This window comes from Arachis hypogaea, chromosome 18, assembly GCF_003086295.3.
Source record: "Arachis hypogaea cultivar Tifrunner chromosome 18, arahy.Tifrunner.gnm2.J5K5, whole genome shotgun sequence".
NCBI lineage: Eukaryota > Viridiplantae > Streptophyta > Magnoliopsida > Fabales > Fabaceae > Arachis > Arachis hypogaea.
The window spans coordinates 900,071-914,026 of record NC_092053.1 but is presented as its reverse complement, the minus strand read 5'-3'; the positions used below and the strand labels follow the sequence as shown (position 1 = coordinate 914,026).

General features: G+C 35.5%; 2 protein-coding genes across 5 annotated transcripts; both read left to right on the top strand.

Annotated features, from left to right (window-relative positions):
* Positions 1 to 779: 779 nt before the first annotated feature.
* LOC112770907 (coatomer subunit beta'-2) lies at positions 780 to 9,793 on the top strand. Of its 3 annotated transcripts, none has more exons than XR_003186805.3 (26): positions 780 to 1,208; positions 1,471 to 1,491; positions 1,657 to 1,718; positions 2,004 to 2,058; positions 2,553 to 2,589; positions 2,697 to 3,022; positions 3,112 to 3,243; positions 3,343 to 3,491; positions 3,891 to 3,959; positions 4,130 to 4,280; positions 4,373 to 4,438; positions 4,876 to 5,064; positions 5,302 to 5,442; positions 5,567 to 5,641; positions 5,754 to 5,930; positions 6,045 to 6,136; positions 6,242 to 6,358; positions 6,833 to 6,947; positions 7,074 to 7,145; positions 7,261 to 7,457; positions 7,573 to 7,666; positions 7,825 to 7,931; positions 8,093 to 8,225; positions 8,381 to 8,595; positions 9,190 to 9,255; positions 9,443 to 9,793. XR_003186805.3 is itself a non-coding variant. In XM_025815384.3 (26 exons), exons 1-25 carry the CDS (start codon positions 1,206 to 1,208, stop codon positions 9,207 to 9,209), a joined length of 2,739 nt encoding a protein of 912 aa, XP_025671169.1. In that variant the 5' UTR covers positions 1,024 to 1,205; the 3' UTR covers positions 9,210 to 9,255; positions 9,443 to 9,793. The 3 variants fall into 3 exon arrangements, 2 of the variants coding, with proteins under 2 accessions (XP_025671169.1, XP_025671168.1); XM_025815384.3 differs by having other exon boundaries at positions 1,024 to 1,208; positions 8,381 to 8,519; XM_025815383.3 differs by lacking the exons at positions 9,190 to 9,255; positions 9,443 to 9,793 and having other exon boundaries at positions 1,024 to 1,208; positions 8,381 to 9,063.
* Positions 9,794 to 9,928: 135 nt separating this feature from the next.
* On the top strand, positions 9,929 to 13,611 carry LOC112770912 (nuclear pore complex protein NUP50A). Of its 2 annotated transcripts, none has more exons than XM_025815389.2 (2): positions 9,929 to 11,231; positions 11,932 to 13,611. In XM_025815389.2, the coding sequence occupies exon 2, from the start codon at positions 12,002 to 12,004 to the stop codon at positions 13,343 to 13,345; it is 1,344 nt and encodes a 447-aa protein (XP_025671174.1). In that variant the 5' UTR covers positions 9,929 to 11,231; positions 11,932 to 12,001; the 3' UTR covers positions 13,346 to 13,611. The 2 variants fall into 2 exon arrangements, with proteins under 2 accessions (XP_025671174.1, XP_025671175.1); XM_025815390.3 differs by having other exon boundaries at positions 10,312 to 11,231; positions 11,760 to 13,611.
* Positions 13,612 to 13,956: the final 345 nt, after the last annotated feature.

The window sequence follows — 13,956 nt, the reverse complement described above, 5'->3', positions numbered from 1 at the left end:
ATGTACAATAAAATTTTTTGATATTATTGAAGGATAAAATTAAAGTTTATTTCTATGTATCATTTTTGTTCCTAACGTTTTCATCCTATTTAAGCCCCTAACGTTTTAAAATTGTCTTAATTTTGTCCCGCTGTCGGTTCTTTTAACGAATCCCTAACGATGGGACAACATTGAGACAATTTTAAAATATTAGAGATTTAAATAGGACGATTGAAATGTTAGGGACAACTTTGACACTTACTCCAAACATTGGTGATAAAAATGATACTTTACTCATTTTAATATGTAAATAATATTTTTGTGTAACATATAATTTAGTGTTTAATAATAATTTTAATTATCTCTTTAAAGATTAAGTAAAAACGAAGTCTAAAACAGTCAAATAATCTAAAGTCTAAACGTCTCATCACATATGTACCAATAACAAATTAATCCACATTTCACAATAACATCTTAAACATATTAAAATAAGTCTGCTAACATTTCCTTTAATATATACCGCTTTGCTTATCAATTTATGCTTAACTGAGTAGTGTAATTGACTACGAGGGAAAAATAAGTCATCTAAGTTGATACAGAAAAATAATTGCAGAACAATAGTGTGAACCAATGTTCAAGTTTTGAAGCTCCATTATGGAAATTGTCCATTTACGAAGTTAAATCCATGAATAAATCTCAAAACAACCGACAAATGCTTCTTTTGATCTGAAATACGTAAAATATTATTAAAGAACAATGCATGTAAAAAATATTAATATGAGGGCCCAATGATCCACGTGGCGATCACGTTACTGACCCGGTGACCGGTGACCGGTGACGGTGCTACCCTTCATTAAACACGTTGTTAGTTTATCAGAATTTGTTAACGCCCAAACAGAATCACTCGTTCGAATCTCAACCGTTCATTTAATTGATCTGCGGCGGACCCCATTTCCATATGGTGCGACAACGCACACGACAATGTACTCCCAGTGGCACTTTGGTAATCTGACATTAACTGCAAAGTTCCGCTTCCCTCTTTCTAATGACATTTACACAATTACACCGTGCTCCCTTTATAATACAAAAGCCTTTTGTCCCTTCTCTCTCTCTGTTTCCGTTTCTCTCTCACTCTGAGCTCGATCTCTTTGGGCTCGTTCGAATTTGGATTCTGATCTCCGACGAGTGATCTCGATCGACGCTAGTTCACTCTCCAATCTGCAAAAATGGTGAGCTTCCTCTTTGATCTGTTCTCTCGCAAATGCCTCAACATTCCTAGCAACCTTAGATCTGGACCGAATTCTCTTTGATTTCGTGTTTTACTCAATGTTGCCGTTCGCTCTTACGAATTTCAAACGCTTTTCTGTCTCTAACTTAAAATGCGAGGCTCTGAATTTTGCTTACTTAATTCGTATGGTTTCATTTTCGATGGGATCTATCGTGGAATTGTGCATTGACTCGTTTTTGTTTATTTGTTGCTTGCATTTGCAGCCTCTCAGACTCGAAATCAAGGTAATGTTTCGTTGGTTATTCTGATTCAATGTTTATTTCGTGTTTGTCTCACGAGAAATTCTGATTAGCTCGTAAGTGAGATTAGATTTCTCGGAGTCCAAGCACAGTGTGGATATTTGCCTTTCTAGCTACTCAATCTAACATGTTTTCCTAATCTTCAATCAGAGGAAGCTTGCGCAAAGATCAGAAAGAGTAAAATCTGTGGATCTACATCCGACAGAACCATGGTAATGCCTCATCCTTGTCTAACTTGGTGTGGTTCTGAAATAGTGTATGATATGAAGTTCATTTTATAACGAGGAATATCTGGATGTTTTCTCCCACCTTTAGATAATGCTCAAGTCCACCTGGTATCTACAATAGTTTGAGTCACCAATAGTGATTTTCATGTTTGCTATATGAGGCTACTTTGGCATTATTTAATTACTGTGGCAATTAGTTTGATTGTAAACAGTTCATACTTCATAATTATATGTTTTGACAAATTGCATGATGTTGCCTTGTCAATGTAGGATTCTTGCAAGTTTATACTCTGGAACTGTCTGTATCTGGAACTTCCAATCTCAGGTATGCTATTTTTTATTGCCCAGAAACCAAAATGCCATAGAAAGGATAGTAACCTCTTTTATTCAACCATAACTTGATGGCCTGGAACCTGTATATTGAGAAGAGTAGTTTTAGTTTAAAAGTAGTGTTTATTTACTTTGTTAATTTTCTGGATTTCTCTATTTGTTTGCCAGTTATCTATCTGACACATGTTATATTTCTATTAAGAATCTCGCAGTTTTTTAGAATTTTACACAGCAATTTGTGTTTTTGCAGTTTATAATGTTTGTCAGTTCATTTATTCCTTCTTAAACATGTCTTTTAGTGGTTCATTTATAATTTTATATACTTTGGTGTGTTCTGTGGTATCCATTAATTTGCATTAATAGATTGTAGCTTTCAAATCATCAGTTTTATATTTAAATTCTTTACAACCCTTCTGCATTTGATGGGTCATTATAACTTCTGCAGAAATGCTTGTGTAATTAACACTCATTTCTTTTATGCTATTTCAGACTATGGCCAAATCTTTTGAGGTTACTGAGTTGCCAGGTTAGTGAACATTTTATATATGATGCATTTTCCTGGAAGCGTGCTTTTCTAAGTCAATTTACTACTTAGAAGCCACTTTGGAGCTCTTATACAATATGATTTTGCAGTTAGGTCAGCCAAGTTTATTGCACGCAAACAGTGGGTTGTTGCTGGAGCAGATGATATGTTTATTCGTGTATATAATTACAACACAATGGATAAAGTCAAAGTATTTGAGGCACATACAGATTACATTCGGTGTGTGGCTGTTCATCCTACACTTCCTTATGTGCTGTCATCATCTGATGATATGCTTATTAAGCTTTGGGATTGGGAAAAAGGCTGGGTTTGTACCCAGATATTTGAGGGACATTCTCATTATGTCATGCAAGTAACATTTAATCCTAAAGACACAAACACCTTTGCTAGTGCATCTCTTGATCGCACCATAAAGGTATACATGTTATCTTGTCTCCATCTATTTTATGCTCTTCTTCTTCTTCTTCCTCCTGCATTGATATTCCTGTTTTCTCATCTTACCAGATTTGGAATCTTGGCTCTCCTGATCCTAATTTTACATTGGATGCCCACCAGAAAGGTGTGAATTGCGTTGATTACTTTACAGGTGGTGACAAACCTTATCTGATCACTGGCTCTGATGATCACACTGCCAAGGTTATCTTTCAATTCTTGTTCTTGTTGCTCCCTTGATTTATTTGCCCATATGTGTAATATATATGAATAAGACTAACTTGGATACAACCTATGAAATAGGTATGGGATTATCAGACCAAAGGTTGTGTCCAGACCCTTGAAGGTCACACGCACAATGTTTCTGCTGTGTGCTTTCATCCGGAGCTTCCTATAATAATTACTGGTTCTGAGGATGGTACAGTACGAATATGGCACTCTACCACTTATAGGTAACCTGTGAGCTTTAACTTTATGCTCGTTTTATTTGGCATATTCCTCTGGCTTATTTTTCTCCATTGTCATAACTATCTTATGGGGACTGGAATAATTTGGCAGTGGTTGAGTATTGGTCTTGCATAATAGGGCCTTATAAACTATGCAGTTATACTTGACTTGTTACTTCACATTCTTTTTCCACTTTGCATGATGTGATTTAAGTTGTAGATAGTGATTGAGACTGAGAGATTGTACATCGTTATTTCTGCTCTGCATCTCTTTCTCTAATTTATTATATGTTTCACATTTTAAGATTTTAATTAAGTTAATTAGAGGTATATTTGAAACTAAGGACATACACTAAGTCACTAATTCCTCAATTTTATGTTTTGGGCTTGTTAAATGTTTTGCAGGCTTGAGAACACATTGAACTATGGTCTTGAAAGGGTTTGGGCCATTGGATATATGAAAGGATCACGTCGGTGAGTGTTTTTTCTGTCTGCCTTCTTTGAAGGGTTTGGGCGATTAGTTTGAGTGTCATTTTTTACACATTTGAATATTGGCAAGTGGCTGTTGTCTGAATAATAAAGTATTGCTATATTATCTTTCACTTGCTTCTTGGCCTAAATTACCAAATTGTCTTCCTCTGCAGCGTTGTGATTGGCTATGATGAAGGGACTATTATGGTTAAACTTGGTCGAGAAGTACCTGTGGCTAGCATGGACAACAGTGGGAAAATTATTTGGGCTAAGCATAATGAAATTCAAACTGTCAATATAAAAAGTGTAGGAGCAGATGTGGAGGTATGGGATCAATTTCCACTCTTATTTCTGTAAAATGCAACAATCTGTAAGTATTTGATTTTATTGACACATGCAAATACTATGCTTCTTAGGTTGCTGATGGAGAAAGGTTACCCTTGGCTGTTAAGGAGTTGGGCACTTGTGATCTCTACCCACAAGTGAGTTAATATCCTTCTTCCTCACGTGATGTTCCATTTTATTGCTCTGCTTCCTCTGTTTTTGAAGGGTTTACGCTCTTTCCCGATTCCCATCATACAACCCTTTCTTTGTGGGATTTTGAAAATGAATGATTGGCATGTTTTTCCTGATTTATTATGCCGTATTTTCCACATGTTTCCTGAAGCCTACCGGCAGTTTTGTTGTGCTTCTATGCAGAAAGCTTGATTTTATTATGTAATGTTATAAATTGAAATTGAGCTATTGAACAACTTAATCTATAAGGATGTAATTGTATAACATAAATATGTTTAAGCTATTTCTGTGTTGCACAATTTATATTAAAAGAAGTGAGCTTTCTATTAATATTCTTTACTACTGTTTCAACTATTCTGATTCTGTTTTGAGTGATGGTTGATTGTTGATTAATTTTTCTCAGAACTTAAAGCACAACCCAAATGGGAGATTTGTTGTTGTATGTGGAGATGGTGAGTATATTATATACACTGCATTGGCATGGAGAAATAGGTCTTTTGGTTCAGCTCTCGAATTTGTTTGGTCTTCTGATGGAGAGTATGCTGTCAGAGAAAGCACATCAAAGATCAAAATTTTCAACAAAAATTTCCAGGTTTGCACTTTTTGTTTGTACACTTTATTTACTTTTTAATCGTAATTGTGATGGTAAATAACAAATGCTTGCTATTTCTAAAAGGATGAAGGCTAGGTTATTTTTTTCATTGTTATTTTTGCATGGGCTGCTTCCGCTGTTGTAAATACTTAAATCTTCTTATTTCTAGCTGTCTTCTGCATGAAATAAATTTTCCGTCTGGAAATTTTAGTTGGAGTCTAAATATGGGTATTTCAGGAGAAGAGGAGTGTCCGACCAACATTTTCAGCAGAACGTATTTTTGGAGGCACTTTATTAGCGATGTGCTCAAATGATTTCATCTGCTTTTATGATTGGGCAGAATGCAGGTTAATTTATCGGATTGATGTCAATGTGAAAGTGAGTGCTTTTTTAACTAGGTGATCTAGTTTTCTGCTTTTATTGTTATTGCTGCCCCTTTCCTTTTTACTTCTCTACATCTCCTTGTTCATCGTTTTTTTTTTGTTATTTTGTGTTGTGTCAGAACCTCTACTGGGCCGATAGTGGTGATCTTGTCACAATTGCTAGTGATACATCATTCTATATCCTGAAGTACAATGTGAGGATTCTCTGAACTACACATTTTTCCCATTTAAACTTTGGCTGAAAGAATATTTGGAAGCATCATACAGGTGGCAGCACTGTAAACATTTTAACTTTCATGATTGCAGCGTGACATAGTTGCTTCACATTTAGTTAGTGGAAGACCTGTAGATGATGAAGGTGTTGAAGATGCCTTTGAGCTCCTTCATGAGATGAGTGAACGTGTCAGGACAGGCATTTGGGTTGGGGATTGCTTTATCTACAACAATTCCTCTTGGAGACTGAATTACTGTGTTGGTGGCGAGGTACTAATTCTTGTCCCTTCTAGGCTAAAAGAGAATAATTTTTTATCTATTATTTTTACAATTGAATGTCAAGGATTATATGAGATCTCTTGGTGAATGACATTGTGAATTCAGGTAACAACAATGTTTCATTTGGACCGCCCTATGTATTTATTGGGTTACCTTGCAAACCAAAGCCGGGTATATCTGATTGACAAAGAGTTTAAGTAAGTGGTGTTCATTTCATATCAAACGAAAGAAAAAAAAATGGAAATTTCAGATCATTTAAAATGCATTAACTTGACTTTTTATTATCTATCAATTATTGTCAGTGTTATGGGATACACACTGCTTTTAAGCTTGATTGAGTACAAGACATTAGTTATGCGCGGTGATATTGAAAGGGCCAATGAAGTCCTACCATCAATTCCTAAGGAGCATCTTAACAGGTAGTAGCTCCGCTGCATTCATTTATAAAACAATGGCAATTTTCCTTTCATTGTGGAGAGATGTGTTAAAGTGGTTTTGGACTTTTGGTTGCAGAATTATGCTTTAAATGCATATCTAGATAATTTTAATGCAATTATATGTTACATTCCCTGTGAGTGTCTCTCTGTTTGTTCCCAAAAAATGTTTGGTTTGATCCCTTTAGTAGGGGTTCAACCCACTGGGGTGCCGAAACGAATAATCTTGTCCAAGTTGTTGCATTTAACTTGTAATCTCTAGAGGCTTCTTGTCCATCATTATATTTTCTTGTCATGTTTGTATGATATTAATCCATAGTTTGCCTTGCATCTTGATTTTTTTTTCTTCTTTTAGTAGGCCTTGTATTGTTTATTTAAATTCCAAATTTCAGTTATAAATTTAGGTACTCAGTGCTGGTATGTATGTGCATCCTAATTGAAATACTTGATTTTTGGTAGTGTGGCTCGATTCTTGGAATCACGGGGGATGATAGAGGAGGCTCTTGAAGTAGCTACTGACCCTGATTACAGATTTGAACTAGCAATACAGCTTGGAAGATTAGAAGTTGCAAAGGTTTGCTCTTGTAGTACCTACAAAGAGTCAAAGAGATATTAGTTGGCTTGTAAAAGTTGTTAACTTGGTAATCAAATTTCTATATCTGTGGTTCACATGAATAATATTCGCCCTCTTTCGCTGCAGAGTATTGCAACAGAAGTGCAGAGTGAGTCTAAATGGAAGCAGTTGGGAGAATTAGCTATGTCTAGTGGAAGGGTACTTTTCTATGTTATTTGAAACTTAAATTGTATTTCTCCAACACCTAAGCTGAATTTCATTCCTAACTATCCATGTCAAAATATTCTGAAGTGAGTGCCTTGTTGTCTTGCAGTTAGATATGGCTGAGGATTGTTTGAATCATGCGATGGATTTGAGTGGGTTGTTACTGCTGTATTCTTCTTTAGGAGATGCCGAAGGAATATCAAAACTTGCAACCCTTGCTAAAGAGCAAGGGAAGAACAATGTTGCTTTCCTTTGCTTGTTTATGTTGGGTAGAGTGGAAGACTGCCTTCAACTGTTGATAGAGAGGTAATCTTCAATAGTGTCTTCTTTTCCTCTATGACGTTACTACTAGAGAGGGGAGGGGAAGGGAGGGGTGTTAGGTCTACTGCAGTAATATATAGCTAAGTTATGCTATTTGCAGCAATCGGATTCCAGAGGCAGCTTTAATGGCTCGATCTTACCTCCCAAGCAAGGTCTCAGAGATAGTAGCAATTTGGAGAAAAGATCTTAATAAGGTAATTAATGACTCAGATATATAGTATTTACTCATGAATCATGATGGAAGTTTATGATCCATGGAAGGAACTTCTGGTCTTATTCAATTTCCTTGTGGATTGTGAGTTCTGGATTGAGCAATTGTATATTTCTCTCATGTATTTGATATTTTATGCAGGTTAATCCAAAAGCTGCTGAATCATTGGCTGATCCTGAGGAATATCCAAATTTATTTGAAGACTGGCAAGTTGCACTTGCTGTTGAATCTAAGGCTGCAGCAACAAGGTCAGTGTAGAGAATGTATATATATATATATATATATATATATATATATATATATATATATATATGATTGATTTATTTATTTGCATGTCTCTGGAAGCTTTGTAGTTGGTCTGATTAGGCTGTGTACAAATACTTACTATTAATTTTTTTATTTTTTTAAGGAATGTTTACCCTCATGCGGAGCAGTACATCAGCCATGCAGATAAATCACATATAAGCCTTGTTGAAGCTTTTAGAAGCATGCAGATTGACGAAGGCGAGGAGCCTCTTGAGAATGGGGACTCTAACCATGAGGTAAATTGATATATAGGGCTAACGCCACACAAAAGCTTAAAAAAGTTCCTCATATGTATGCCTTGTACTGCCAATTGAATACCTGAGTAGATTCCTAGTGGTGGTTTTAGATTTTTGCTTTATTTTTGTTCATTTTGTTTCGTTTGACTGAACAGAATGGAGAAGAGCAGTATACAGAGGCACAGGAGGAGCATAATGGAGAAGAAGGAAGCCAAGAAGAGGCAGTTGTAGTGGATGCCGATTCTACAGATGGTGCAGTACTCGTTAATGGTAACGAGGCTGAAGAAGAGTGGGGTACGAATAATGAAGGAGGCCCGTCAGCCTAAAAGCAATTGGTTGGGGTGGTGTGAAAATCGAAATTTTGTCTCTGGTGATTAATTGTTTCTGAAGTGCCATTTCTAACTCCCTCACCTAACTATTTTTACTATAACTACTACTTCCACTTGAGTCCTACCAATACTAGCTGCTTATGGTTATTAGTGTGTCATATTTCACCATAATTAGGGTGTCCGTTGTCAATAAGTGAATAATTGATCAAAATATCTAACTCTGAGCTATGTTGTCACGATTTTGTATGTAGTTTGGCTTGGAAGTTTATAACATTTTATTGCTCATTGCATGTCTTTCCCTCTCTTAAGTTGCCCCAGGAAATCTTGCTGATGCATAAAATGATTGAGGTTAACATCATCACTAATGAATTTTGGGGCATATCATATTCATAATGATGTAAAAGTTCTACCAGTCTTGGTCTTACTGGTTCCTAGTAGTGTGCCCTTCGAATACAAAGTGGATATTTTAGTTGAATCATTGACAAACTTAAAAATATTTTTTCTTGTTATGTCTATTTTGTTGTGAACTTTAATTTTGTTATGATATTGTGTTTATACCATAACTTTTGACCCAATTGTGAATGTCACCTCAAGAAAGCTTTAGTCCTCACATAAAGATTCATCTTTGTTGACAGTGCTTGCGCCACGTCACTAGGTCCCATCAAGACAGTCGGTTCCAGCTTCTGGGCTGTTTGTCTGAGGTTAGAATAAAATTTCGATATTGTACTGCATTCAACATCATATCTAGCAATTTTAAATTACTTTTTCCGCATTTGCAGCTACACCATTTTGTTTGATAAACTACTTCTTTCCTACTTCGGTTCCAGCTACATTTTTTCTTTCCCTATTGTGGCGGCCTTAGTTTCATTTTAATTCATTTAAATGCAGGTCTCCTCACGGGACCATAATGAGAGTATGCGGACTGGTTGTTTCTGTTTCCTGGTGTTGTGGTTTTCTAGTGGCCTGAATTTTGTCATTTTGCTCGCGGTATAACAATATTCTTTAGGTTCAGATAGTTACAACTTAATAGGATTTATATCACATTCTTTTGAGGTTTCTACCTCAATATAATTCGTGCCAGTGTGAATGTAGAAAAAGCTGAATGATGGTTGCCTGTTTAAATTTTAGCTAGTTGTTCTCTTGAGCATTTTCTTCTAAATTTTACATATCCATGGACTGTAAAACGTGGATCACTGGATGGTTAATAGTTAATACAGAACAATAATGATTCTTTCCCGATGTAGCATCTATTGACACCATGCCTTCCCAAGCTCCTGTAATGTTTGAAATCGATACATATATGAAGAGTTATCTTTCTAATTTTCCGATTAAACTGGAAATGTTTCCCATATATTCCATGTGCATTCGTAGAATGGAGAACTATACATGGAGCTTGGTTGTCTTTAATCTAAAAGAACGTACTTGACATGGCAGGCAGTTCATCTGCTGAATGATTGAACTAGGGTTGGATAGATGTGGCATCAGTTGGCTCATTCTATGAAAAATGCTACCAAAATTATTAATATTAACCATGATAAAATTATGATTGTAGAAGTGGCTCACTATAATATTTATAACTAAAATACAAAGCTCAAAAATAGCAATTTAATAATAGAAATACATATGGAAGTTAAATAGAAAATTAGTAGATGATCAAAATTTTAACTTCGAAAATAAAGTGCTAAAGTTTTACGTATTATTAATAGAAGCCAATTAGCATTTTTAAGGCGTTTTTCAAAATTACAAAAGGACTGGAGTTTTTTTTTTTTTTTTTTGAAGAAAAGTGCTTATTCTGTAAATTTCTTTTCAAATATCATAGTTCCGTATTTATGTCATTTAAGTTCCACGTGCATAAAAGAGCCATTAAATGTTTGCTAATATGATAGTAACCAAATAAAATAGTTGAAGTGTTAAATGTTGTTAATACATAATTAAGTGACAAATAAATTATTTTGAACTATCAATGGCTCAATGCATTATAAAAATTAAACTCGTGAGAAAATTGCTATACTATTTTCATGTTGAGATGTGATAAAGATAGAAATTTTCATCTAATTCTAAGAAAATACATTACTCTCTTCTAAAATTTAAATTGTTACGTCTAATATCTTTGTATTTATTTATAAAGTGTGACTAAGGATCATCATAATATACAATTAACCTCTTGTAAAAGGGAGGTTTATGAAGAAAAAAAATAGATATATTATCTGATGAAAAAAAATCCCCATCACACTATCGCTATTCACTAGCAAGTTAGGATGTATAGTTATATTATATACTCACAAGTCACAATTATACTACATGAATTGAGTGGACATTTGGATTTAAGAAGAAAAAATAGACACCGGATCCAGTGCAAAGTGTTTGTGTGTGTGTGTCTGGTCTGGACTAGGCTTCTTTCTTAACCCTTCAATTTTTTGTTCAAAGGAGGAATAAAAAAAAAGGATGGTGGTGCCAGCTGTGTGAGTGATTGATTATATTGGGTGCTGCGGCTATATCATGTTCTTCCCCTCTCTCTTTCACTTTTCCATCTTCTTAGGGTTTCCAAATACCGTTTCTCTCTGCAATCAATCATCGCTTCCTCTCACTCTTCACAACCATATAACAGATTTTCACTCAATTCCCTGAAACCCAAAGCTACCGACACAATCGCCCACCATCGTTTCTTGTTTTCCCTGTAAGTAGCATATACTATCCTCTCCTTCTTACTCTTATTTGATACTATCACTGCTACATGCCCGAGATTTTTTTTTTTTAATATATGTTCTTGCTATTTCTGATATTAGCATAATCGTAGTATTGCTTTCGACATCTTTTGCTTGTTTTGAGATTCAAATTATTTTGTTACTTTTTTTTTTGGAACTGGAGGTTGTTAATCTTCTTATCGCTGATTTTGTCTCGGCGTATTTATATGAGTATAGGGCGTTGATGGGATTATTTTAGGGTTCTACATGTCGAAGTCTGAAAATATGGTATTTGAGAATTCGGTGTTTTAGTTATTTATTCGGAATTTGTCGCTATCTAATAGTAACAATATATATTCATTTGGAATAATTGTCCGATCTTTTGAGCTCTGTTGTTTTACTTTTCTTTTTGAAATTGCTCTGCTTTGTGAATGGGACCAAATCATGGGTACAAATGAATTATGTAAGGACAGGTACATGCTGGGTTTATGCTTTTTTGTGTTAATTTCTGGTGTTATTAGGTGGTCTTTTCTTAGCATATGGAAGTCGTTTGCGAGATAGCATTAAGTTTGCTATGAGGATTCTGTGTGATGCATATTATGCCATTATTCAAGTAATTTGGTTATGTTGAATACTACACTCCATTTGTATTTTGAGAAGGAAGGAGTGAGAAATTCACCTTTTTTATTGCAGCCATTTTTGTACCACGAGTTTGTAAAATAAAAGTTCTTAAGTTATAGTTCACTACTGACACCTTGCTTCAATGGGGGATGCTGAGAATGCCCTTCCACCTTCAAAGAAAAGGACCGCCGGAGTGCAGCTCACTAAAGATACTCCTGTTGATGATGGGGAAGATGTCCCTGAACATGAGACTGGCACTTTCAAGAGAGCTAGTGATGAGGTTCTGGCAACCCGAAGGATAGTCAAAGTTCGTCGCCAACAGAACAATTCTGCTCCTTCTTCAAACCCATTTGCAGGGATACGCTTGACAACTCCCACTGACTCCGGTGCTAATCCCGTTGAACCTACTGCTGAAAAACAATCAGCTGGTGAGAACAGTGGTGCAGATGATTCAAATGGCAATGATGCTACGTCAAAGGATTCTGAGAAAGCTAAGGATGAAGAAACTAAGCAATTGGAGAGTAAAACTGATACAGTAGAGGACAAATCTGCTGCAAAGAACGATGCTGCAGAAGAAAGCAATGCAGATCAGGAGCATGCTGCAGAAAAGGAGAGTACTGTTGATAAATCTGAGGCAGATAAGGAACATAGTGAAGATGTCGACAAAAATGAAGTTGAGGAGAAGAAGGATGCTGCAAGTAAGGAGATTGCTGCTGAAAGTAATACTGGAAACGAGGATAAGAAAGATAGCACTGATAATGGCGATGAGAAAGTTGAGAGTGCAGAACCAAGTGCTGAAGGTGGCCATTTGAAGTCATTTCAACAGCTCTCAAGTAGCCGAAATGCATTCACAGGTCTTGCTGGAACTGGTTTCTCTTCTACTTCGTTTTCATTTGGGTCTGTTTCAAGTGAAGGGTCAGGTTCTATCTTTGGTACAAAAAATGACAAGCCTTTTGGTCTGGGTTTATCCACCAATGGAAGTTCTGTTTTTGGGGTATCCGCATCCTCTGCTATTTCCAAGAGCGAGGGAAGTGGTTTTGCAGCATTGCAGGAGGTTGTGGTTGAAACCGGTGAAGAGAATGAGAAAGTGGTTTTTAATGCAGATTCAGTGTTGTTTGAATTTGTTGATGGAAGTTGGAAGGAAAGAGGAAAGGGAGAACTGAAAGTTAATGTTACAACTGGCGAAGAAAAAGCAAGACTTCTTATGAGGTCTAGGGGAAATTATAGACTGATTTTGAATGCTCGTCTTTACCCAGATATGAAGCTCACAAATATGGAGAAGAAGGGTGTTACATTTGCATGCATCAACAGTGCCACAGAAGGAAAAGTTGGTCTTTCAACATTTGCCTTGAAGTTCAAGGACCCTTCCATTGTGGAGGAGTTTAAAGCTGCTATCACGGCACATAAGGATAAGGGTGGTGGTGCTGCAACATCAACAACAGCTCTCAAGACCCCAGAAAATTCTCCAAAGGCATCTGATGATTGAGAAAATTATTGGTCCAGAAAGTGTCTCACACTTTTGTGCTAGATGGATGCTGCTTTACTATGACAAGAAAAATTTTCCATTCATAGTTCATTTTGCCGTTGTGTGGCAGAGTCTACTATCATATATTTCTAAGTAGTTGTATGTTAGTTTAAGTCAAGTCTCCAAGCGATAATGGAACTTAATTTTGGATAAATCTCGGATTTTTTAGACTGTATTACCCAAATTCTCCAACACTGAAACGATCAATATTGTTGCTATTTCCTGAACCTGGCGGACGTCTTTATCTATTTTGCCCCTATACCTTGGGCGATTCAACTTTCAAGGGACAAGGAAGGTAGATCATTTTGCATGAATGCTTAGTAATTAACATCAATGATTATATTTCATTTCTTGATGATAATTATTAGTATTAAATAAATTAATTATTAAATAAGTCACTCATATGATATATGTAAAAATATAAAATATATATTAAAAATAAATTAAATAATATATGTATTTATATATAATATATATTAATAAAATCTAATAATAGAATCTAATTATATTAGATTAATTTAGTTGTAAAAATTAATTATTGCTTTTTGTCGAACTTTCTACCAAGATTCTTT